This window comes from Bufo bufo, chromosome 4 (assembly GCF_905171765.1).
Source record: "Bufo bufo chromosome 4, aBufBuf1.1, whole genome shotgun sequence".
In the NCBI taxonomy this organism is placed as follows: Eukaryota; Metazoa; Chordata; class Amphibia; order Anura; family Bufonidae; genus Bufo; species Bufo bufo.
Window position 1 is genome coordinate 302695445 of NC_053392.1, and position 23917 is coordinate 302719361.

The 23917-nt window shown below is 43.7% G+C and overlaps 1 protein-coding gene across 1 annotated transcript in view; it reads left to right on the top strand.

Annotated features, from left to right (window-relative positions):
* Positions 1-1453: 1453 nt before the first annotated feature.
* Positions 1454-23917, top strand: part of SLC35A1 (solute carrier family 35 member A1) — a 32067-nt gene continuing 9603 nt past the window's right edge. Inside the window, exons 1-4 of the mRNA XM_040428745.1 lie at positions 1454-1551; positions 2872-3049; positions 6373-6532; positions 6723-6875. Of these exons, the coding sequence (XP_040284679.1) occupies positions 1539-1551; positions 2872-3049; positions 6373-6532; positions 6723-6875 (504 nt within the window). The 5' untranslated portion in view covers positions 1454-1538. The remainder of the gene's footprint in view (positions 1552-2871; positions 3050-6372; positions 6533-6722; positions 6876-23917) is intronic.

A 23917-nucleotide genomic window follows, 5' to 3' on the forward strand; every position in this document is an offset into this window, starting at 1 on the left:
GGGATTAGATGACGGTTTTATTGGCACTATTTTGTGGTGCGTATGACTTTTTGATCGCTTGCTATTACACTTTTTGTGATGTAAGGTGACAATAAATGGCTATTTTACACCGTTTTTATTTTCTATTTTTTACAGTATTCACCTGAGGGGTTATGTCATGTGATATTTTTATAGAGCAGGTTATTACGGACGTGACGATACCTAATATGTATACTTATTTATGTAAGTTTTACACAATTATTTCATGTTTTAGTGTCTCCATAGTCTGAGAGCCATAGTTTTTTCAGTTTTTGGGAGATTATCTTGTGTAGGGTATGATTTTTGCGGGATGAGATGACTGTTTGATTGGAACTATTTTGGGGTGCGTATGACTTTTTGATCGCTTGCTATTACACTTTTTGTGGCTTTATTTACACTTTTTTTTTTTTTTACGGTGTTCACCTGAGGGATTAGGTCATGTGATATTTTTATAGAGCAGGTTATTACGGACGTGGCGATACCTAATATGTATACTTTTTTAAATTTACCTAAGGTTTACACAATAACAGCTTTTTCAAAACAAAAAAAATTGTGTTTTAGTGTCTCCATATTCTGAGCCATATTTTTTTTAATGTCTTAGGTAGGGGCTCATTTTTTGCAGGATGAGGTGACGGTTAGATTGGTACTATTTTGGTGGGCATACGCCTTTTTGATCGCTTGCTGTTGTACTTTTAGTGATGTAAGGTGACAAAAAAATGGTTTATTTAGCACAGTTTTTTTACAGTGTTCATCTGAGGGGTTAGGTCATGTGATATGTTTATAGAGCCGGTCGATACGGACGCAGCTGGATCTCACAGGCTTTTCACCGGAAGGCATCGCGCTGCCTTCCACGCCATCGGGTCCCCATTACAGCACCACGGGGACCCGTTGGCACCGCCGAAATGACCCGTAAACGCTGCAAATCGCAGGTCTGAACTGACCTGCGGTTTGCAGCGGTCAGAGGACCCCCCTCGGCATTGTCGCAGAGTGCCTGCTGAATGATTTCAGCAGGCACGCTGTTCCGCACGGCAGTGATCGGAAATACACAGGTCTGTGGTAAGATAAGTCATAATATAAGATGGACCATGTGGTTCTGTGTCTAAACTGGTTATGGGGGCACTCTGCATTGTCAATGGGTTATAGCATGGCTGTCATTATAGGGGCATGGCCGGGATTTGAGGCTTTTTCCAGCGTCCAATAGCTGAATGCTTTCCTGGTGAGGTAGGCATACCGGTCTATGTGAAGGCCTCTACACAGGGCACCTCAGTGAGCTGAACGGTCTGACACTGGACTAGAAAACAATGGTTTCCAGGTGTAGGAAGCCGCAGCACGTGCGCCCTGCGCCTTCACTCCGCTCCTATCCGGCGGGTTGGAGCGCAAGCGCGGTTGTCATGGTTTCCTCTCTCACTCAGTGCTGCGCTGCATCGAGCTGGAGGGAGGGGCGAGCTGCCAGTGACGTCACCTCCGGTAGTACAGCAGCGCACAGTGTGTAAAAGCAGAGCAGCTGACGAGCAGGCACCATGGCAGGCCGGGGTAAGCCAGGGCACACTGAGGGCATGGCACAGGGGCTGCGTGTCTATTAGTATCTGTATATTGATTCCTATAGATCCTCCTTCCTGATATCAGTGACATGGAGAGTTGGAGGCAGTGTCACCTGCATGCTGACGAGTTCCCAGTAGAGATGCAGCAAGTTGTCATGCAGACAGTGTTGGAATATAGTCCTACCTCCCAAGTGTCCCTCTTTGTGACCCAAGTCCCTCTTTGCACCATAAATGTCCCTCTTTTTGATCTGAGGAATTGTTTTGCATTATTACATTTACAATATTGATCCAGAATGTGTTCCCCTGGTTCCCCTCTGTATATTAAAGCCCCCGCTGCATATTATTTCCTTATTTGATGTCATCTTGATTTTAGAAATCTCTATATGCAGATCATTTTTTGCGCTATTGTGTAAAAAAAAAAAGAAGCTATCGAAGTATATAAATATGCAGGAAAAGTGGACTTTTCACATAATAGACCATAAGTGTCCCTCTTTGACCGTCCAAAAAGTTGGGAGGTATGATCTAGTGTTGGTGGGGTCGACTGATGGCTAGACTAGGGGTGCAGAGGTGGCGGTACTGTAAATGGCAGGTAGATGTGAGGACCCGGTTACAGATTTTGTGGCCTGACGTTACACTGACGAGAAGAGAGCGGATTGTCTCTGAGGTATGCAGACAATGCATGTGTTCTCTATAGGGAGAGTGGAATAAATCACTGCTAGGCACCCCTGGCAGAGACCTATCTTTAGTGATCAGCAAAGATTAGAAAAATTTGATTCGCCAGCTTCGCCGAATTTCATCAAGAAGTTCAATTTGTGACGAATTAGTCGCAAATAGCTTTTCATTGCATGGAGCGGGCACAATGATGATGCCATGATCACGCCGCCACCTCCTGTCATTTAACTCCTCAAATGCCACGTTCAACTCTGATTGTGGCATCTGAGACTCACATTCAGGTGCTTGGGGGGTCAATCCGGGGTTAAAAAAAAAATATATATTTACTCACCTCATCCACTTGATCTCGGAGAGGCCGTCTGCTATGTCTTGATTGACGAAAACTCGCCAAAGGACCTGCGGTGGGTGTGATGACGTCACCACGTGATCACGCTGGCCACACGCTGTGACATCAACACTGATGATGTAACCACAGGAGGCAAGGGTGATCCCGTGGTGACGTCTTTATGCTCGCCACAGGTCCTTTGGCGAGTTTTCGTCAATCAAGACGGAGCAGACGGCCTCTGTGCGAGCAGTGACATCATATCCAGTACATTATCAGTGACATAACTATTTCTGTTTTATTACTCGGTCTATGAAGAAAATGTCAGTTTGGTGTTCAAGCTCTACTGCTTGCTGGTGATGACCCTGGTGGCTGCTGCCTACACGGTGGTACTGCGATACACAAGAACAGTGACCACCGAGATGTACTTTTCTACCACAGCGGTTTGCGTGGCGGAAGTTATTAAATTACTACTGAGTTTAGTCATCTTGGCAAAGTAAGTATCTTGTTTAGTGAGCTCCCAGTGTCAAGCGTGTGGTACACAAGCAGGCCCTTTTCTTAAAGGGGATCTCCAGGAATTAATATTGATGACCTATCCTCAGGATAGGTCATCAATATCAGATCTGTGGGGGTCCGACTCCTGCCGGTCAACTGTTAGAAGAGGCCGGAGCTCTGTGACGTCACTGTACACTGTCACCTGAAAAATGGGTATTAAGCTGGCTGACATTAGCGATGTGCTAATGTCAGCTGAACATAACTATATTAGTGCCATCTCACTACCTGTCGCCGTTATAGAGAAAAACGAGCTATTATAATATGCTAATTAGCCTTTAGGTGCAAGGGGGGCGTTGTACCTGCTCCTAGAGGCTCAGTTTGCCCACCTCTTTTCCCGCCCTTCTTCTCTTGATTGACAGGGCCAGGGCAGCGCTGTTCTCCTCCCGCCGGCCATGTCTAATAAGTAAATCTTGCCCCTGCTCCGTCCCGTTCAGTATTCGGGACAGTGAGGGAAGGACGTTCTCCGGCAGCAGGCTTCCTCACTGTGACGTCTTAAGCACAGGCGCCGTGAGGAGGCCAGCATCCGCCGAGCATCCTTCCCTCGCTGCGCCTGCCCCGAATACTGAACAGGACAGCGCAGGCGTGAGATTTTCTTATTAGACATGGCCGGCGGGAGGAGAACAGCGCTGCCCAGGCCCTGTCAATCAAGAGAAGAAGGGCGTGAAAAGAGGTGGGCAAACCGAGCCTCTAGGAGCAGGTGCAACGCCCCTCTTGCCCCTTAAGGCTAATTAGCATATTATAAAAGCTCGTTTTTCTCAATAAAGGTTTCAGGCAGTGAGATGGCACTAATATAGTTATGTTCAGCTGACATTAGCACATCGCTAATGTCAGCCAGCTTAATACCCATTTTTTAGGTGACAGAAACCGTTTAGTGGGGCTGAGCTGCAATACCAAGCACATTCACTATACAATGTATGGCGCAAGGGTGTCGGGACTTGGACCCCCGTTGATGTGATAATGATGCCCTATCCTGAGTCTTCATTATCATATACTGGATCACACCTTTAAGGGCTCGTTCACACAAATGTATTTTGCGTTCCGTATACGGCCCGTTTTCTGCGTTCCGTATATGGAACCTTTTAATATCAATGGGTCTTCAAATGATGCGGACAGCACTCTGTGTGCTGTCCGCATCCTTTGCTCTGTCCCGTGGCCCCGCAAAAATTATGAGTCCTGTCCTATTCTTGTCCGTTTTGCGGACAAGAATAGGCATTTCTATAATGGGCCTCCTGTTCCGTTACGCAAATTGTGGAAGGCACACGGGCGGCATCCGTTTTTTGCGGATCCGCAATTTGCGGACCGCAAAAAACGGCACGGTCATGTGAACAAGCCCTAAATCTTAAAACACCTTTAGGCCGACCACCTGCACCCATTGCGGAGTATACTAGTTTTTTCCACGTGGATTCTCGTGCTGAAAGACCGCAGCGTAATACAGTACTAGCCGTGTGTAAGAGATTAAATCTCACATACACTTTGCTTTTTTCCTCTGTGTGGAAATTGACCCGCCGTGCGGATTTTGAATTCCGCAGCATGTCAATTCTTTGTGTGGTTCTTTTTTGCAGATTTCACCCTTTTCAATGCAAGAGTGAGATCTGCAGCACAACCACAAATAACACGTGCGGTTTTGGTGTGCAAGCGCACAGAAATTCGTGCAGAATTTTAGCAAGTCCATGCGTTTTTTCATACGGATTTTTGTGCAGTTCTACACCAAAAACTGTTTTGCTTGTGCTTTTTGGTACAGATTGCTACGGATCTCGCCTTGCATTTAAAAGGGTAAAATCTGCACAAAGAAATGACACTGGATTTCAAAATCCGCACGGCTGGTCTATTTCTGCATGGAAAAACAAGCAAAGTGTTCGTGAGATTTGTCGAGCCTCATTCACTTTTCCGGTACTGTATTACGCTGCAGTGTATCTGCATGAGAATCCAGGTGAAAAAAAAAATACACAGTTCATGTAGCCTTAGGTGCAGCTCCCGGCCTGACCTCCCAGCACTGACTGGGTCACATAGCATATATTAATTTATGATGATATGTAACCCTTACAGCTCTGGAATGTATTGGTTAACACTAACAGCATTATGTCAGTGTCATCATAAATCAATATAATGCTATGTGACCCTGTCAGTGCTGGGAGTTCAGGCCGGGAGCTGAGCTGCGGACTCACAGCGTGACACACGCTCGTCTGCAAGGGGCCTTAAAGGGAACCTGTTATCAACTTCATGCTCCCCATACTAACGGCAGAATAAAGTAGAGACAGGTGAGTTGATTTCAGCGGTCTGTCCTTTATAAGTTATAAGTAAGTGGTTGCCGAGAACCAACATCAGCATTTCTGTCAGTACGTTATACTGCCCTCAGTGAGGTTAGCATAAAGTTGATGACAGGTTCCCTTTAAAGTGCACCTACACCCTCAGCTTAAAAGTTAAGGGCTCATTGAAACGGAGGATAACTCTACAGGGAAAAAGTATTTTTCCCTGTAGACCAACAATTTTGTTAATGAAAAAAAAAGTATTTCAAGTGAAAAGGTTAAATGCTGCGCCCTTATGAATATGATTGGAAACAAGAGGACAGGAGTTTCAAGTTTGACTGGAGGTGCTCTTGGAGAACATTTTGCAGCTGACGTAAAGACTGCCCAGACTATCCCTTAAAACAGGCATCCTCAAACTGCAGCCCTCCAACTGTTGCAAAACTACAACTCCCAGGATGCCCGAACAGCCTACAGGTATCAGCCTACAGCAATGCATTGTGGGAGTTGTAGTTTTACAACAGCTGGAGGGCCGCAGTTTGAGGATGCCTGCCTTAAAGGGTTGGCCAGTATCCTCTATTGATGTCCCATCCTCAGGATAGGTCATCAATATCAGATGGGCGGGGGTCCATCATAAAAGTGCACATTTCCCCCACCTATGTCTGTCTTTTTCAATGGTGATATTTTGTTGTGAGTCACTTGCACCTAAGGACTCCATTCATGTTACGGAAACAGTCAGCATGCTTGCTACATAGATAAGGATCCTAGAGGTGGGAAGTACATCTATCAGATATGCTGTGGCGATGTCATGGGCATACCCCGTTATATGACTGTTGTAGAGACCTATAGCAATCAGTTGTCTCCCATCCAGTGATCCTTCTAACAAGGGGCTATGGATGGCATTCTGCTCATGGATGCAGTAATCGTTGGCTTGGACCAGGCCTCGTGTGAACGTCTCATTGATGTGTTGCTCTTGTATAGATCGTCTCTGTAATGTCATTTCTTTTCATGGTTGACCTAGAGAAACGGGAAGTCCCAGCAGACTGATTGCCTCTTTAAGAGAGAACGTCTTGGGAAGTCCGGTGGAGATGCTCAAGCTGTCGGTGCCGTCCGTGGTATATGCTTTACAGAACAACATGGCCTTCGTGGCATTGAGTAATCTTGATGCAGCCGTTTACCAGGTAACAAAGCCTCCTAGGCTTAAGTGGATCTAGATCAGTAAATGGGCAATTTATTCTTCAGTGCTCCCTTCTTTTTTATAATTTTGTCTACTTATGTTACTGTACTGTAAAGGATTGTAAAGATGATAGCTGGGCTGGGAAGGGGGTTATTGTCTCTTATTGTCCATCACCAGGTTCCTTCTCTTTGTAGGTGACGTACCAGCTAAAAATTCCGTGTACCGCTTTATGTACCGTACTCATGCTGAACCGCTCCCTTAGCAAACTCCAGTGGCTCTCCGTCTTCATCTTATGCGGTGGGGTAACACTTGTGCAGTATAACCCGGCTGAGACCACACTGGTCAAGGTAAGGTGGGCACCTATTTAATGTTAGATGTAACGGTGCTTCTGTATGGTTACAATTTAGTAATATAGGGTACACGTACCTAGACGTATGGATATTGTGTGGTATTTGAGTTAAAGAGGACCTGTCCCCTCTCCTGACATGTCTGTTTTACTAAATACTTGCATCTCAATTTTTGTATTCTGTTATTCCTGCTTGTTTATAAATGAATCCCCAAATCAATGTTACCGCTTGGAGTGGGGGCGTCCTCGGCTAGGCTGCCACTGGAAGCACTGATTGTACAGTGGGTGCAGGGACATCTTCCTCGCTGGTAACACCCAGTTGGGGATTCAGTCATAAACTTCTAGTAGGAACAATAGAGGAATGGCACAACATAGTCTTAAATATAGATGCTCCAGAATGGTCATATTAGTATGGAATGCAAATAATTAGTAAAACGGACATGTCAGGATTGTGCTAAACTGCATCCATCCATAGAAATCCATGGCATAGTCCTAATACCTGTTTCAGAAGTGCGTTCCAGTGAGACTGGATTGGATTGCCAATGTCTTCTTTAGGACTGATTTGTGATTGAGGTCATTCATTGATTCCCTAGCTGCACCTTACCTGTCCCCTTAGTGGTTTAAGCGGACCATGCACTTCTTCTAGCTATTGGCAGAACGCTTATTTGGCTGACAGCGACTACACCATACACATGTGCGGTGGCTCAGCCCAGCATGCACATGTTCTCAATAGGGAATGCACTTCTGACAGCTTATCTCCAGTGGCAGGATCGAGTATGCTGAAATACAGCATTTTCTCAAGGGGGATGAAACACCGCCACACACCTGGCTGAGGCTTGCTCCCCCACACGCTCAGCTGAGCATGTCTATGTGTATTTAGGGATCAGGGGGAAGCAGCTTGAGTCAGGAGATGCTTTTGGGCTAACAAGAGTTTCATGTATGCAAGCAAAGTTTAGTGAATCCTTTAAACTCTAGGAACTGCAGGATGTAGGGGTGACTATGTTGTATCCCTCTTCTCACGCAGCTTCAGAAAGCTAAGATTATGGGGAGTTGTTTGTTGGGGTCCTTAACTGAAATATCTGCCTGACTGCTTCCTCTCCTGCCCAGGTCAACCAAGTCTGCGTCTTTAGTTCAGTAGTGAGAACCAAGGTTTATCTCTCAAATTCCCATATATTGAAATCCTGCCCGTTCCATCATACACATTTGATTGTTGCCTGACTCTGCTGAAACCAGTGGCTATAGGGCTGGGGCTCGTATATCATTTTTTTTAATGGCATCTTTTTATTAAAGATTTTTAATTTTTGTCAGATCACGTTTCATGGGTATTAGGTACTGTTAAACGGTTGTGCAGTGGCTTAATATTGATGACCTATCCTCAGGATGGGTCATGAATATTAGGTCAGTGGGTATCTGACTCTCGGCACCTCCACTGATTAGCCATATGAAGAGGTAGCAGTGCTTATGCAAGTACAGCTTCTGCTTCAAATAATTACCTGCGGGTTGTCTCGCTTGTAGAGGTGGCGCAGTGCAGTTACAACTGCTCTGTCCCATTCCTGTGTTTCTTCTACTTTTATGTGCTGTGTGTGGGAGACATTATAGCAGCTAGTCTCTACCCACTAGCTCAGGGATACCTGAGAAGAATGGAGTGGTTGAACTTCTAAAAATGGCACATAATGGCTAGAAATAGTAGTATTATTCATGTAGGCACAATTTATCCTGAAAGTGTAGATATGCTTTAATTTTGTATGACCCATGCTTACACCAGTGTTGGCTTAGAAATTGCATGGCTGTGTGCTTGCTTTTATGCACCTGGCTGCAATGCTTGTGGTTGAAATGCCTGAACAATCCACCTACTTTGTCATATAGTGTATGATATGTAATTCATCATGTTCCTCTTTGCTTTGACTTTTGCGGATTATGTGTTCCTCTGTTGGCCAGAGAGACAGGATGTTTGTGAAGAAGGTGTGACTGTCCATATAATGAAAGCATTGACCCTGGCCGAGAATCACTTCTGTTTCATTCCTGCCACGTGGCAGCAAATAGACTTCAGTGACCTTGTAGGTGTCACTGCCTTTATTTATTGGTAGTTCATTCTTTTGTATTTCATTTCCATTCTAAGTTTTGAGAAAATGACTGCAGAAAAGGAGCCACTTAGGGCGTGTGAAGTTCTTCTCAGTGTTTGCAGGGAAAGAGGCCTTCAGAATGTGCCTGGTGAGGTCAGAATCATTTTAATCCACATTTTATAAAATAATTTTTGTTAGTCATTTGGCAACTGTCCTAGCATATTATGGGATGGGTGGCCACTCTGAATGTCACATCGTCAAATACTTGACTGGAAAGATGATTCATTATTAATTTTATTTCTCTTGCTTGTATAACACCAACCTATTTCACAGCGCTTATACAGACGTTATTATCACTTGCTTACAATCTAAATTCCCAATCAGTATGTCGGCGTGTGGTCGGAAACTGGATTACCCACACAAACACGTAGAGACCATATAAACTCCATGCTGATGTTGCACTTAGTTGGATTCAAACCCCGGTTGCCAGTTGTGCAATGCCACTGTGCTGCCCGAGAAATGAATTAACTGTACATACACTTACTGACAAAAAAAATGACACACAAAGAAAGAGTTGTTGGAATTAGGGTTGCACCCGGTATCGACTTACCGATACCCAATCGATAGTTTTGTACCAATATTGATTCGATACCTGGATTTGCCTATTAACGATACTAGCGCAGCCTAGTATCAGAGATCATGCCGCGCGCTGCTCTCAGCGCGTGCCATGTTCTCTTCAGCAGCACAGTGGAGAAGGAGTCTCTCTCTCCCTCCCACCTGTGCCGCTGCTGCCACTGCCACCAATGACAAGTGAAAGGGGAAGAGGAGGGCAGGGGCTGTGGCCACTGTGCCACCAATGAAGATAACTCACCCATTAATACATATACAGGAGGCGGGTGCCAGCTGCAGAATCAAATACCCGGCATCCGACCTCTATTACAGGGCACCTGTAATAGAGGTCGTATGCCGGGTATTTGATTCTGCAGCTTGCACCCGCCTCCTGTATTTGTATTAATGGGTGAGTTATCTTCATTGGTGGCGCAGTGGCCACAGCCCCCCACCCAAGTATTAAAAACATTGGTGGAAAGGGTATGGTTTTGGTCCACAGTTCCTCAAATGGGTCACTCTTTTACACAGCAGACCGATAAGCAGGTTATTAATACACTGGGAATTATCAGAAGCCTTCACTCTCCATAGAGGCACGAGACAGGGCTGTCCTCTGTCACCACTCCTGTTTGCCTTAGACATTGGCAATTAGGGTGAGAAGTAGCATTGACATCACAGGAATAACCATGGGGGAAAAAGAAGTTTGCATAGGATGACATGATACTATATTTACCATCACCTAGCGTATCTCTTTGATATCATATCGTATCATTGATAAATAAATTCGGGGAGTTCTCGGGTTTAAGAATCAACTGGGAGAAATCAGTATATATGCCTCTGGGCAGAACAAACTGGACGGGCCCCTCTCATGTGGAGAGATTGAAGGTAGTGGACACTTAAATATCTTGGAGTAAATATTGTGAAAAAACATTCTCAGGCCCTGACACTTAACATACAGTCGTGGCCAAAAGTTTTGAGAATGACAAAAATATTAGTTTTCACAAAGTTTGCTGCTAAACTGCTTTTAGATCTTTGTTTTCGTTGTTTCTGTGATGTAGTGAAATATAATTACACGCACTTCATACGTTTCAAAGGCTTTTATCGACAATTACATGACATTTATGCAAAGAGTCAGTATTTGCAGTGTTGGCCCTTCTTTTTCAGGACCTCTGCAATTCGACTGCGCGTGCTCTCAATCAACTTCTGGGCCAATTCCTGACTGATAGCAACCCATTCTTTCATAATCACTTCTTGGAGTTTGTCAGAATTAGTGGGTTTTTGTTTGTCCACCCGCCTCTTGAGGATTGACCACAAGTTCTCAATGGGATTAAGATCTGGGGAGTTTCCAGGCCATGGACCCAAAATGTCAACGTTTTGGTCCCCGAGCCACTTAGTTATCACTTTTTCCTTATGGCACGGTGCTCCATCGTGCTGAAAAATGCATTGTTCTTCACCAAACTGTTGTTGGATTGTTGGAAGAAGTTGCTGTTGGAGGGTGTTTTGGTACCATTCTTTATTCATGGCTGTGTTTTTAGGCAAAATTGTGAGTGAGCCCACTCCCTTGGATGAGAAGCAACCCCACACATGAATGGTCTCAGGATGCTTTACTGTTAGCATGACACAGGACTGATGGTAGCGCTCACCTTTTCTTCTCCGGACAAGCCTTTTTCCAGATGCCTCAAACAATCGGAAAGAGGCTTCATCGGAGAATATGACTTTGCCCCAGTCCTCAGCAGTCCATTCACCATACTTTCTGCAGAAGATCAATCTGTCCCTGATGTTTTTTTTTGGAGAGAAGTGGCTTCTTTGCTGCCCTTCTTGACACCAGGCCATCTTCCAAAAGTCTTCGCCTTACTGTGCGTGCAGATGCGCTCACACCTGCCTGCTGCCATTCCTGAGCAAGCTCTGCACTGGTGGCACTCCGATCCCGCAGCTGAATCCTCTTTAGGAGACGATCCTGGCCTTTGCTGGACTTTCTTGAACGCCCTGAAGCCTTCTTAACAAGAATTGAACCTCTTTCCTTGAAGTTCTTGATCCTATAAATTGTTGATTGAGGTGCAATCTTAGTAGCCACAATATCCTTGCCTGTGAAGCCATTTTTATGCAACGCAATGATGGCTGCATGCGTTTCTTTGCAGGTCACCATGGTTAACAATAGAAGAACAATGATTTCTGAATGCTGGATCCGGCATTTTTTTCCATAGGAATGTATTAGTGCCGGATCCGTCATTCTAATTGCCGCATTGATGGATCTGGTATTCCGGTCTGCGCATGCACAGACCTTTAACCTCTTCAGGACACATGACGTACCGGTACGGCATGTTGTCCTGGTACTTAAGGACACATGACGTAGCGGTACGTCATGTATAGTTCCGATCACCGCCGCCCGGCGGGCGGTGATAGGAACCCGGTGCCTGCTCAAATCATTGAGCAGGCACCTTGGCTAAAAGCGCAGGGGGTCCCGTGACCCCCCCTGCGGTTTGCGACTTTTACCTGCGGTTGCGGCGGTGATCGGAGATGCCATCGGGTCCCCATGCGGCTGTAAGGGGTACCCGATGGCATGGAAGGCAGCGCGATGCCTAAGGAAGGCATCGCGCTGCCTTCTGGTGACGAGCCTGTGAGATCCAGCCCCCTGGATCTCACAGGCAGGAAGCTGTATGAGTAATACTCACTGTATTGCTCATACAGGCAATTGCATTCCAATACAGAAGTATTGGAATGCATTGTAAAGGGATTAGACCCCCAAAAGTTGAAGTCCCAAAGTGGGACAAAAAATTAAGTGAAAAAAAAGTAGCAAACATTAAGTTTCCCCCCCAAAAATTAAAAGTTTCAAGTAAAAATAAACAAAAACGTCATTTTCCACAAATAAAGTAAAAAAAAATTAATAAAAAATAGGGGAAAAAAGTATACATATTAGGTATCGCCGCGTCCGTATCGACCGGCTCTATAAAAATATCACATGACCTAACCCCTTAGATTTACACTGTAAAAAATAAAAACTGTGCTAAATAAACCATTTTTTGTCACCTTACATCACAAAAAGTGTAATAGCAAGCGATCAAAAAGTCATATGCACCCCAAAGTAGTGGCAATCAAACCATCATCTCATCCCGCAAAAAATGAGACCCTACCTAAGATAATCGCCCAAAAACTGAAAAAACTATGGCTCTCAGAATATGGAGACACTAAAACATGATTATTTTTTTGTTTCAAAAATATTATTGTGTAAAACTTACATAAATAAAAAAAAGTATACATATTAGGTATCGCAGCTTCCGTAATAACTTGCTCTATAAAAATATCACATGACCTAACCCCTCAGGTGAATACCGTAAAAAAATTAAAATAAAAACGGTGTAAAAAAAAGCAATTTTTTGTCCCCTTACATCACAAAAAGTGTAATTGCAAGCGATCAAAAAGTCACACGCACCCCAAAATAGTGCCAATAAAACCGTCATCTCATCCCGCAAAAATCATACCCTACCCAAGGTAATCGCCCAAAAACTGAAAAAATTATGGCTCTCAGACTATGGAAACGCTAAAACATGATTTTTTTTTTGTTTTAAAAAATAAATAATTGTGTAAAACATAAAAAAAAAAAAAGTATACATATTGGGTATCGCCGCGTCCGTGACAACCTGGTCTATAAAAATACCACATGATCTAACCTGTCAGATGAATGTTGTAAATAAAAAATAAAAACTGTGCCAAATCAGCTATTTCTTGTTACCTTGCCTCACAAAAAGTGTAATATAGAGCAACCAAAAATCATATGTACCCTGAACTAGTACCAACAAAACTTCCACACTATCCCGTAGTTTCTAAAATGGGGTCACTTTTTTGGAGTTTCTACTCTAGGGTTGCATCAGGGAGGCTTCAAATGAGACATGGTGTCTAAAAAAAAAAAACAGTCCAGCAAAATCTGCCTTCCAAAAACTGTAGGGCATTCCTTTCCTTTTGCGCCCTGCCATGTGCCCGTACAGCAGTTTACGACCACATATGGGGTGTTTCTGTAAACTACAGAATCAGGGCCATAAATATTGAGTTTGGTTTGGCTGTTAACCCTTGCTTTGTAACTGGAAAAAATATATAAAAATGGAAAATCTGCCAAAAAAGTGACATTTTGAAATTATATCTCTATTTTCCATTAATTCTTGTGGAACACCTAAAGGGTTAACGACGTTTCGTAAAATCTGTTTTTAATAACTTGAGGGTGTCGTTTCTAGAATGGGGTCATTTTTGGGTGGTTTCTGTTATGTAAGCCTCGCAAAGTGACTTCAGACCTGAACTGGTCCCTAAAAATGGGGTTTTTGAAAATTTCTGAGAAATTTCAAGATTTGCTTCTAAACTTCTAAGCCTTGTAACATCCCCAAAAAATAAAATATCATTCCCAAAATGATCCAAACATGAAGTAGACATATGGGAAATGTAAAGTAATAACTATTTTTGGAGGTATTACTATGTATTATAGAAGTAGAGAAATTGAAACTTGGAAATTTGCCATTTTTTACCAATTTTTGGTAAATTTGGTATTTTCTTTATAAATAAAAATGTATTTTTTTTACTTCATTTTATGTGACGAAAACTGAATCTCAGAATGGCCTGGATAAGTCAAAGCGTTTTAAAGTTATCACCAGTTAAAGTGACACTGGTCAGATTTGCAAAAAATGGCCTGGTCCTTAAGGTGAAATAAGGGGTTAAAAATGTAAAAAAAAATAAAAAATACTGGATCCGTTTTGCCTGATGACACCGGAAAAACGGATCCGGTATTGCAATGCATTTTTCTGACTGATCATGATCCTGATCAGTCTGAAAAATGCCTGATCAGTCAGAAAAAATTACATACTTTTATATACAGTTTGCCTGATCAGGCAGGCAGTTCAGGCAACGGAACTGCCTGACGGAATCAAACAACGCAAGTGTGAAAGTACCCTTAATGACATTTGATGCGCTATCCCAGAAACATCAAATCCCCAGAACCCATTTTTTTTTATACTTGCAGCTACGATCAGCCATACAAAATGTATTCCCAACAGCGAGCACCACAATCTCCAAATACCCACTAATAGGAGTCATTAAAACTCGGGGACCCAGAGGATTGGTATTGGCAATTTATTCACATCTAGTACAAGCAAAGGTCAGCACCAACCCCCTTACGATAATAGACAAATGGAAAAGACAGATACCCGCGCTTACAGCAGATTCTACAGCAGATTTATTAGAATCGCAGGTGTCGCCAGCAGTCGATAATAAAATAATATATCTAACACCAACTAGGCTGTACAGAATGGGTAGAGCATCATCTACTGCATACCCATGTGGATTTCTAGCACATTTTGGGAAGAAGTGACGTCCTTTCTCTCACACCTGTTGCCGGTTTCGGTTGCTTGCAACCCTGAAATTTGCCTGTTGGGAATATTAAACGAGGACAATTGGGATCATTACATGACAACATTCTTAAAGGAATCTTTATTCATGTATTGCTCTGAGATGGTATAATCCCAATACACCGAATCTATCCATATGGAAACAACAAATAAATCAGATTCTACCGTATATAGTAGGGATCAACCGATTATCGAAAGTACAGATATTATCGGCTGATATTCAGGATTTTGTACATTATCGGCATCTAACCTTACCGATATACCGATAATGTGTATAAAGCGAATACTAGTGAGCGCTTCCATTATGGAAGCGCGCACTTGTATGCATCGGGTGCCGGGAGCGGGGAAGAAGCGCAGCAAACGCTTCCGATACTCGCCCTCCCTGGTCTTCTTTGATGGGGCCCGCACTACATTGGCCTGTCCCCGTACAGCAGCAGGACGTTGTGCGCGCACTATGACCTGACGCTACATGCCGTCAGGTGACAGTGTAGCTCGGGCCGGAGAACACAGGGGAGCGAGACACTGGACCCGGAGATGCAGAGGAGCCGTGGCGCAGGAGAGGTGAAGAGTTTTTTATTTTATTTATCTGAGGTCTGATAGGGGTTAATAAAGGTCTGATCTGAGGTCTAATAGGGGTTAATAATGGTCCGATCTGAGGTCTGATAGGGGTTAATAAAGGTCTGATCTGAGGTCTGATAGGGGTTAATAAAGGGATGATCTGAGGTCTGATAGGGGTTAATAAAGTCAGTGAGGAGGGGGGATGGTGTGGAAATTGGCATTTGGCACTAGTATATTATAAATGTAAATTATAAATTGACTACCAACTAAGGGCTTTATTAATTTATAATTTACATTTATAATATACTAGTGCCAAATGCCAATTTCCACCACCTCAGTGACTACCAACTAATATATATAATATGAGATATAAAATATCGGTAAAGTTCACAGATTATCGGTATCTGCTCAAAAAAAAAAAAAAAATATGTGTGTGTATATATATATATATATATATATATATATACTATTAAACACCGCAATAAACCACTAAAATTTGATAAGATATGGGGTCGGTGGTGTGAATCCTAGGGATCGACCGATATAGATTTTTTAGGGCCGATACCGATAATTTGGGAACTTTCAGGCCGATAGCCGATAATTTATACAGATATTCTGTGAAATTTCATTTTTGAAAAAAAAAAAAAAATCCTACACAGATCTGCTGAAAATGAATATTTTTATTGTTAATGTGTAGTTGTTTTTTTTTGTAAATCTTTCTTTTTCATTTATACTTAATATTTTGGTGTGGTTTTTTTACTAAATTTTAGCCCCCTTAGGGACTAGAACCCTTGTCCTATTCACCCTGATAGAGTTCTATCAGGGTGAATAGGATCTCACACTGTCCCTGCTGCTCTGTGCTTTGTGCTCACAGCAGCATGGAGCTTACCATGGCAGCCAGGGCTTCAGTAGCGTCCTGGCTGCCATGGTAACCGATTGGAGCCCCAGGCTTACACTGCTGGGGCTCCGATCGGAGGAGGAGGGGAGAGCGGACCCTGTGGCCACTGCCACCAATGATTAAAACTGGGCGGCTTGGGTGGGCGGGGCGCACTGCGCCACCAATGAACATAAATCTCTCAGTTATTCATATACAGGAGGCGGGAGCTGGCTGCAGAATCACATAGCCGGCTCCCGACCTCTATGAGCGGTAGCTGCGATCCGTGGCACCTGAGGGGTTAACTACCGCGGATCGCAGCTACTGCTCATAGAGGTCGGGAGCCGGCTATGTGATTCTGCAGCCAGCCCCCGCCTCCTGTTCAATTTGAATAAATGAGTGAGTTAACATCATTGGTGGCACAGTGGCCACAGCCCCTCCCCTCCTCTTGTCTTCTCTCCTCTCATTGGCAGCAGCGGTCGATCCCTAGTGAATCCCCACATACACAGTACTCGTCCTCGAGACTGCGACAAGCTATATCAACAGCTCGAGGATCCATGGTTCAATCGGTTTAATGGGAATACCTGAAAGACCTATATGATGTAAGAATACTTAACGGAGTAAGGTGACGGCAACGGTGCAATGGGTGGTTGAGTATATTGAGTTTAGTGAATAATTGAAGTTCTTTGACAAATGTACGATTTGTTAAACCTTATTGTATTGCAATGTATATCGGAATGTACGAGTCTATGTACTTTTTTCTTCTGTTAATAAGAATTAAAGGTCTCATCATGGACAATGGGGGCATATCGCTAGGATATTGCCCCCATTGTCTTATAGGTGCTGTTCGTACCGCTGGGACCTGCACCTATATCGAGAACGGAGCCCCGCAAGTGAAGGAGGGCGCACTGCGCATGCGCAGCTGCCCTCCATTAATTTTCTATGGGCCTGGCGAAAAATAGCCCCTCCCCTCATTGGTGGCAGTGGCAGCTTCCGATCGGAGCCCCATCAGTGAAATGGTGGGGCTCCGATCGGTTACCATGGCAGCCAGGATGCTACTATGGCAGCCAGGACCCTACTGAAGCCTTGGCTGCCATGGTGAGACCCCTGCTGCTGTGTGCACAGAGCCCAGGGCAGCAGGAACAGTGTGAAGTCCTATTCACCCTAATAGATCTCTATTAGGGTAAATAGGACAAGGGATTAAAAGATCCCCCTAAGGGGGCTAATAGTAAGTAAATAAAAAGTTTACAAAAAACAAACAAACACCAAAATATTAAGTTTAAATCCCCCCTTTCCCAATTTTACATATAAAATATATAAACAATAAATAAATAAACATATTAGGTATCGCCACGTCCAAAAAATTAAAATATTAAAAAATATATCCTATGCGGTGAACGCCCTAACGGAAAAAAATAAATAAATAAATAAAAACAGCGCGATTTGCCATTTTTTTGTCACCTTGTCGTTGTCCCCCAAAATAGGATCGGACTGTTCTATTATGGGCTGGACGTTTCATAAAATGCTGAATGCATGTGGCGTTTTTGGTGTTTTTTTTTTATTTATTTTTTGCGTGGTATCGAGTATCGCAATACTTTATGGTATCAAAACCATATCAAAATTTTGGTATCGTGACAACCCTAGTTGGAATTGAATGAAACTTTAATGGGTGGCATTTATGAAAGCTTTTACAATTGTGGCGTTAAAAGGTTGCTAATTATGGCACACGTGCCTGAGATGCAACAAATTTATTAAAATGCCTTTGCCTCTTAAAAAAATAGGCGAATCTTACTCCATCGCAAGAAAATCAAAACTGGTGTATGGGAACCCCATTCTTTATAAATGTCCCCCTATATGTGTGAATGTAACGATATATGTGATTACAATATTAGATTGAAAGGATAAGTTTATCGGGTACAACTGGATGATTGAAAGGAGGCTCAAGTGCCCGGTTGAGCCGCCTCTAGCTTGGATATAAGATATGGTTGGGTATCGAGACATATAGGTTCTGTATGGTATCCTGCAACACATTTGCCCACATATGTTGCAGCTTGGTCTGTAGATCCTGCACACTTGGGTGCTGAAGCTGGCATCCCAGATGGTCCTATAAATGCTTGATTGGTAATAAATCTGGCAACTGGGCAGGCCAAGGAAGTGCTGCAATGTAGCCTAGACATTCCTTGGTGTTTCTGGGCGAGCATTATCCTGCTGAAAAATGCTAGTTGGAAGCCTGGCCATGAGAGGGGGTTACTACTAGGGGTTACGACTGTTGTATGTGATGGCTTCCCAGATTATCACACCAGCAGTTGGGGTAGTGTGTTGCTCCACAGCAAAGGCAGGATTAAAGCGCTCAACACGAGTCCTCTATACTCAAACCAGACCTTGGCTGGCAGCTGGCTGTCAATGGCAGGACACATAATGGGCACCTTGACACCAAATTTTCTTCTGCTAAGTGCCTGGAAATGGCCCAGCTAGAGTCTGGGGTGTGTAATGAAGGTGCCACCTGTGTCTAGATGGTGGACAACGAAAGTGTGGTAGCTGCTTATGCATGTCGGCGGATCAAACAAATCACTCTACTGGTGGGCTGTCCAGAGCCTGTTCGCCGTGTGTGCTTGCTTTCACGTAACCGCTGCTTCTAACAGCTAGGTCAAAATTGGCCTGGAGATCGGGAAATCCGTCGAAACGAGCATCCTGCTTCTCTCAGTTCAGTGATGTTCCCCCTCTCTAAGTCTTCAACTAGTCAAAATGTCTTAGTCTGTTGTAGAGATATGTCTAGCAGTCAATGATCACCCAGGAAGACGTACACTATCCAAAAGTAGCCTCTGAGATCCTTTCTATAGGGTAGCATTTTTACTCCCTTTTGTGGCAAAACCCAATGTCTAATCAGACCACACTTGTAATCACTTACAGATCTGCCCGAGACATAACTGCTGGTCTGTTATTTTATTATAATTATTATTATAATTTTTTTTGAGCTGATGTTTTTGAAAATCAAATGTTTGTGCTAGATATGAGGATATGTGCTTTTCCACGATATATAGCTTCTGTGATTGAGTACTTCATAGTACGACTATGGTTAATTCTTGCAGGCTGAGCTGTTTTAGGGCTCTTTCACACTTGCGTTGTCCGGATCCGGCGTGTACTCCATTTGCCGGAGGTGCCCGCCGGATCCGGAAAAACGCAAGTGAACTGAAAGCATTTGAAGACGGATACGTCTTCAAAATGCGTTCAGTGTTACTATGGCACCCAGGACGCTATTAAAGTCCTGGCTGCCATAGTAGTAGTGGGGAGCGGGGGAGCAGTGTACTTACAGTCCGTGCGGCTCCCCGGGCGCTCCAGAGTGACGTCAGAGCGCCCCATGCGCATGAATGACGTGATCCATGTGATCACGTGATCCATGCGCATGGGGCGCTCTGACGTCACTCTGGAGCGCCCGGGGAGCCGCACGGACGGTAAGTACACTGCTCCCCCGCTCCCCACTACACTTTACCATGGCTGCCAGGACTTTAGCGTCCCGGCAGCCATGGTAACCACTCTGAAAAAGCTAAACGTCGGATCCGGCAATGCGCCGAAACGACGTTTAGCTTAAGGCCGGATCTGGATCAATGCCTTTCAATGGGCATTAATTCCGGATCCGGCCTTGCGGCAAGTGTTCAGGATTTTTGACCGGAGCAAAAAGCGCAGCATGCTGCGGTATTTTCTCCGGCCAAAAAACGTTCCGTTCCGGAACTGAAGACATCCTGATGCATCCTGAACGGATTTCTCTCCATTCAGAATGCATTAGGATAATCCTGATCAGGATTCTTCCGGCATAGAGCCCCGACGACGAAACTCTATGCCGGAAGAAAAGAACGCAAGTGTGAAAGGGCCCTTACCCACCTACCACTTCACAATACACTGCGTGCAGAATTATTAGGCAAATGAGTATTTTGACCACATCATCCTCTTTATGCATGTTGTCTTACTCCAAGCTGTATAGGCTCGAAAGCCTACTACCAATTAAGCATATTAGGTGATATGCATCTCTGTAATGAGAAGGGGTGTGGTCTAATGACATCAACACCCTATATTAGGTGTGCATAATTATTAGGCAACTTCCTTTCCTTTGGCAAAATGGGTCAAAAGAAGGACTTGACAGGCTCAGAAAAGTCAAAAATAGTGAGATATCTTGCAGAGGGATGCTGCACTCTTAAAATTGCAAAGCTTCTGAAGCGTGATCATCGAACAATCAAGCGTTTCATTCAAAATAGTCAACAGGGTCGCAAGAAGTGTGTGGAAAAACCAAGGCGCAAAATAACTGCCCATGAACTGAGAAAAGTCAAGCGTGCAGCTGCCAAGATGCCACTTGCCACCAGTTTGGCCATATTTCAGAGCTGCAACATCACTGAAGTGCCCAAAAGCACAAGGTGTGCAATACTCAGAGACATGGCCAAGGTAAGAAAGGCTGAAAGACGACCACCACTGAACAAGACACACAAGCTGAAACGTCAAGACTGGGCCAAGAAATATCTCAAGACTGATTTTTCGAAGGTTTTATGGACTGATGAAATGAGAGTGAGTCTTGATGGGCCAGATGGATGGGCCCGTGGCTGGATTGGTAAAGGGCAGAGAGCTCCAGTCCGACTCAGACGCCAGCAAGGTGGAGGTGGAGTACTGGTTTGGGCTGGTATCATCAAAGATGAGCTTGTGGGGCCTTTTCGGGTTGAGGATGGAGTCAAGCTCAACTCCCAGTCCTACTGCCAGTTTCTGGAAGACACCTTCTTCAAGCAGTGGTACAGGAAGAAGTCTGCATCCTTCAAGAAAAACATTATTTTCATGCAGGACAATGCTCCATCACACGCGTCCAAGTACTCCACAGCGTGGCTGGCAAGAAAGGGTATAAAAGAAGAAAATCTAATGACATGGCCTCCTTGTTCACCTGATCTGAACCCCATTGAGAACCTGTGGTCCATCATCAAATGTAAGATTTACAAGGAGGGAAAACAGTACACCTCTCTGAACAGTGTCTGGGAGGCTGTGGTTGCTGCTGCACGCAATGTTGATGGTGAACAGATCAAAACACTGACAGAATCCATGGATGGCAGGCTTTTGAGTGTCCTTGCAAAGAAAGGTGGCTATATTGGTCACTGATTTGTTTTGTTTTCGAATGTCAGAAATGTATATTTGTGAATGTTGAGATGTTATATTGGTTTCACTGGTAAAAATAAATAATTGAAATGGGTATACAGTGCCGGAAATAATTATTTGACCCCTCTCTGATTTTGTAAGTTTGTCCAATGACAAAGAAATGAAAAGTCTCAGAACAGTATCATTTCAATGGTAGGTTTATTGTAACAGTTGCAGATAGCACATCAAAAGGAAAATCGAAAAAATAACTTTAAATAAAAGATAGCAACTGATTTGCATTTCATTGAGTGAAATAAGTATTTGAACCCCTACCAACCATTAAGAGTTCTGGCTCCCACAGAGTGGTTAGACACTTCTACTCAATTAGTCACCCTCATTAAGGACACCTGTCTTAACTAGTCACCTGTATAAAAGACACCTGTCCACAGAATCAATCAATCAAGCAGACTCCAAACTCTCCAACATGGGAAAGACCAAAGAGCTGTCCAAGGATGTCAGAGACAAAATTGTAGACCTGCACAAGGCTGGAATGGGCTACAAAACCATTAGCAAGAAGCTGGGAGAGAAGGTGACAACTGTTGGTGCGATTGTTCGAAAATGGAAGGAGCACAAAATGACCATCAATCGACCTCGCTCTGGGGCTCCACGCAAGATCTCACCTCGTGGGGTGTCAATGGTTCTGAGAAAGGTGAAAAAGCATCCTAGAACTACACAGGAGGAGTTAGTTAATGACCTCAAATTAGCAGGGACCACAGTCACCAAGAAAACCATTGGAAACACATTACACCGCAATGGATTAAAATCCTGCAGGGCTCGCAAGGTCCCCCTGCTCAGGAAGGCACATGTGCAGGCCCGTCTGAAGTTTGCCAATGAACCCCTGAATGATTCAGAGAGTGACTGGGAGAAGGTGCTGTGGTCTGATGAGACCAAAATAGAGCTCTTTGGCATTAACTCAACTCGCTGTGTTTGGAGGAAGAAAAATGCTGCCTATGACCCCCAAAACACCGTCCCCACCGTCAAGCATGGGGGTGGAAACATTTTGCTTTGGGGGTGTTTTTCTGCTAAGGGCACAGGACAACTTATTCGCATAAACGGGAAAATGGACGGAGCCATGTATCGTGAAATCCTGAGCGACAACCTCCTTCCCTCTGCCAGGAAACTGAAAATGGGTCGTGGATGGGTGTTCCAGCACGACAATGACCCAAAACATACAGCAAAGGCAACAAAGGAGTGGCTCAAGAAGAAGCACATTAAGGTCATGGAGTGGCCTAGTCAGTCTCCGGACCTTAATCCAATCGAAAACCTATGGAGGGAGCTCAAGCTCAGAGTTGCACAGAGACAGCCTCGAAACCTTAGGGATTTAGAGATGATCTGCAAAGAGGAGTGGACCAACATTCCTCCTAAAATGTGCGCAAACTTGGTCATCAATTACAAGAAACGTTTGACCTCTGTGCTTGCAAACAAGGGTTTTTCCACCAAGTATTAAGTCTTTTTTTGTTAGAGGGTTCAAATACTTATTTCACTCAATGAAATGCAAATCAGTTGCTATCTTTTATTTAAAGTTATTTTTTCGATTTTCCTTTTGATGTGCTATCTGCCACTGTTACAATAAACCTACCATTGAAATGATACTGTTCTGAGACTTTTCATTTCTTTGTCATTGGACAAACTTACAAAATCAGTGAGGGGTCAAATAATTATTTCCGCCACTGTATATTTGTTTTTTGTTAAGTTGCCTAATAATTATGCACAGTAATAGTCACCTGCACACACAGATATCCCCCTAAAATAGCTAGAACTAAAAACAAACTAAAAACTACTTCCAAAAATATTCAGCTTTGATATTAATGAGTTTTTTGGGTTCATTGAGAACATGGTTGTTGTTCAATAATAAAATTAATCCTCAAAAATACAACTTGCCTAATAATTCTGCACTCCCTGTAGTAACATAGTAAAATACATAGTAACATAGTTTGTAAGGCTGAAAAAAGACATCTGTTCAGCCTGTTATCCTGCAAGTTCATCCAGTGGAAAAAAAAAAAACATGAGGTAGAAGCAAATTTTCCTCATTTTAGGGGAAAAATTACCTTGCGACTCCAATCAGGCAATCAGAATAAGGCTACTTTCACATATGCGTTTTCCTTTCCGGTTTTGAGATCCGGCATATTGTCAATGGGGACAAAACTAAACAGAATGCATTCTGTTCATTTTCAATTTACCGTAATAAAACCGCATCCATTCCGGAATGGATGCAGCTGGATGTATTAAATCGAACTGAAGCTTTTTCCTCCGATTTTGAAATCCTCTGCCAGATATCAAAACCGGAAAGGAAAACACATATGTGAAAGTAGCCTAAATCTTTAATCGGACCCTTCTCCAGAAATCTAATAACTATAACCTGTAATATTATTACATTCCAGAAATACAT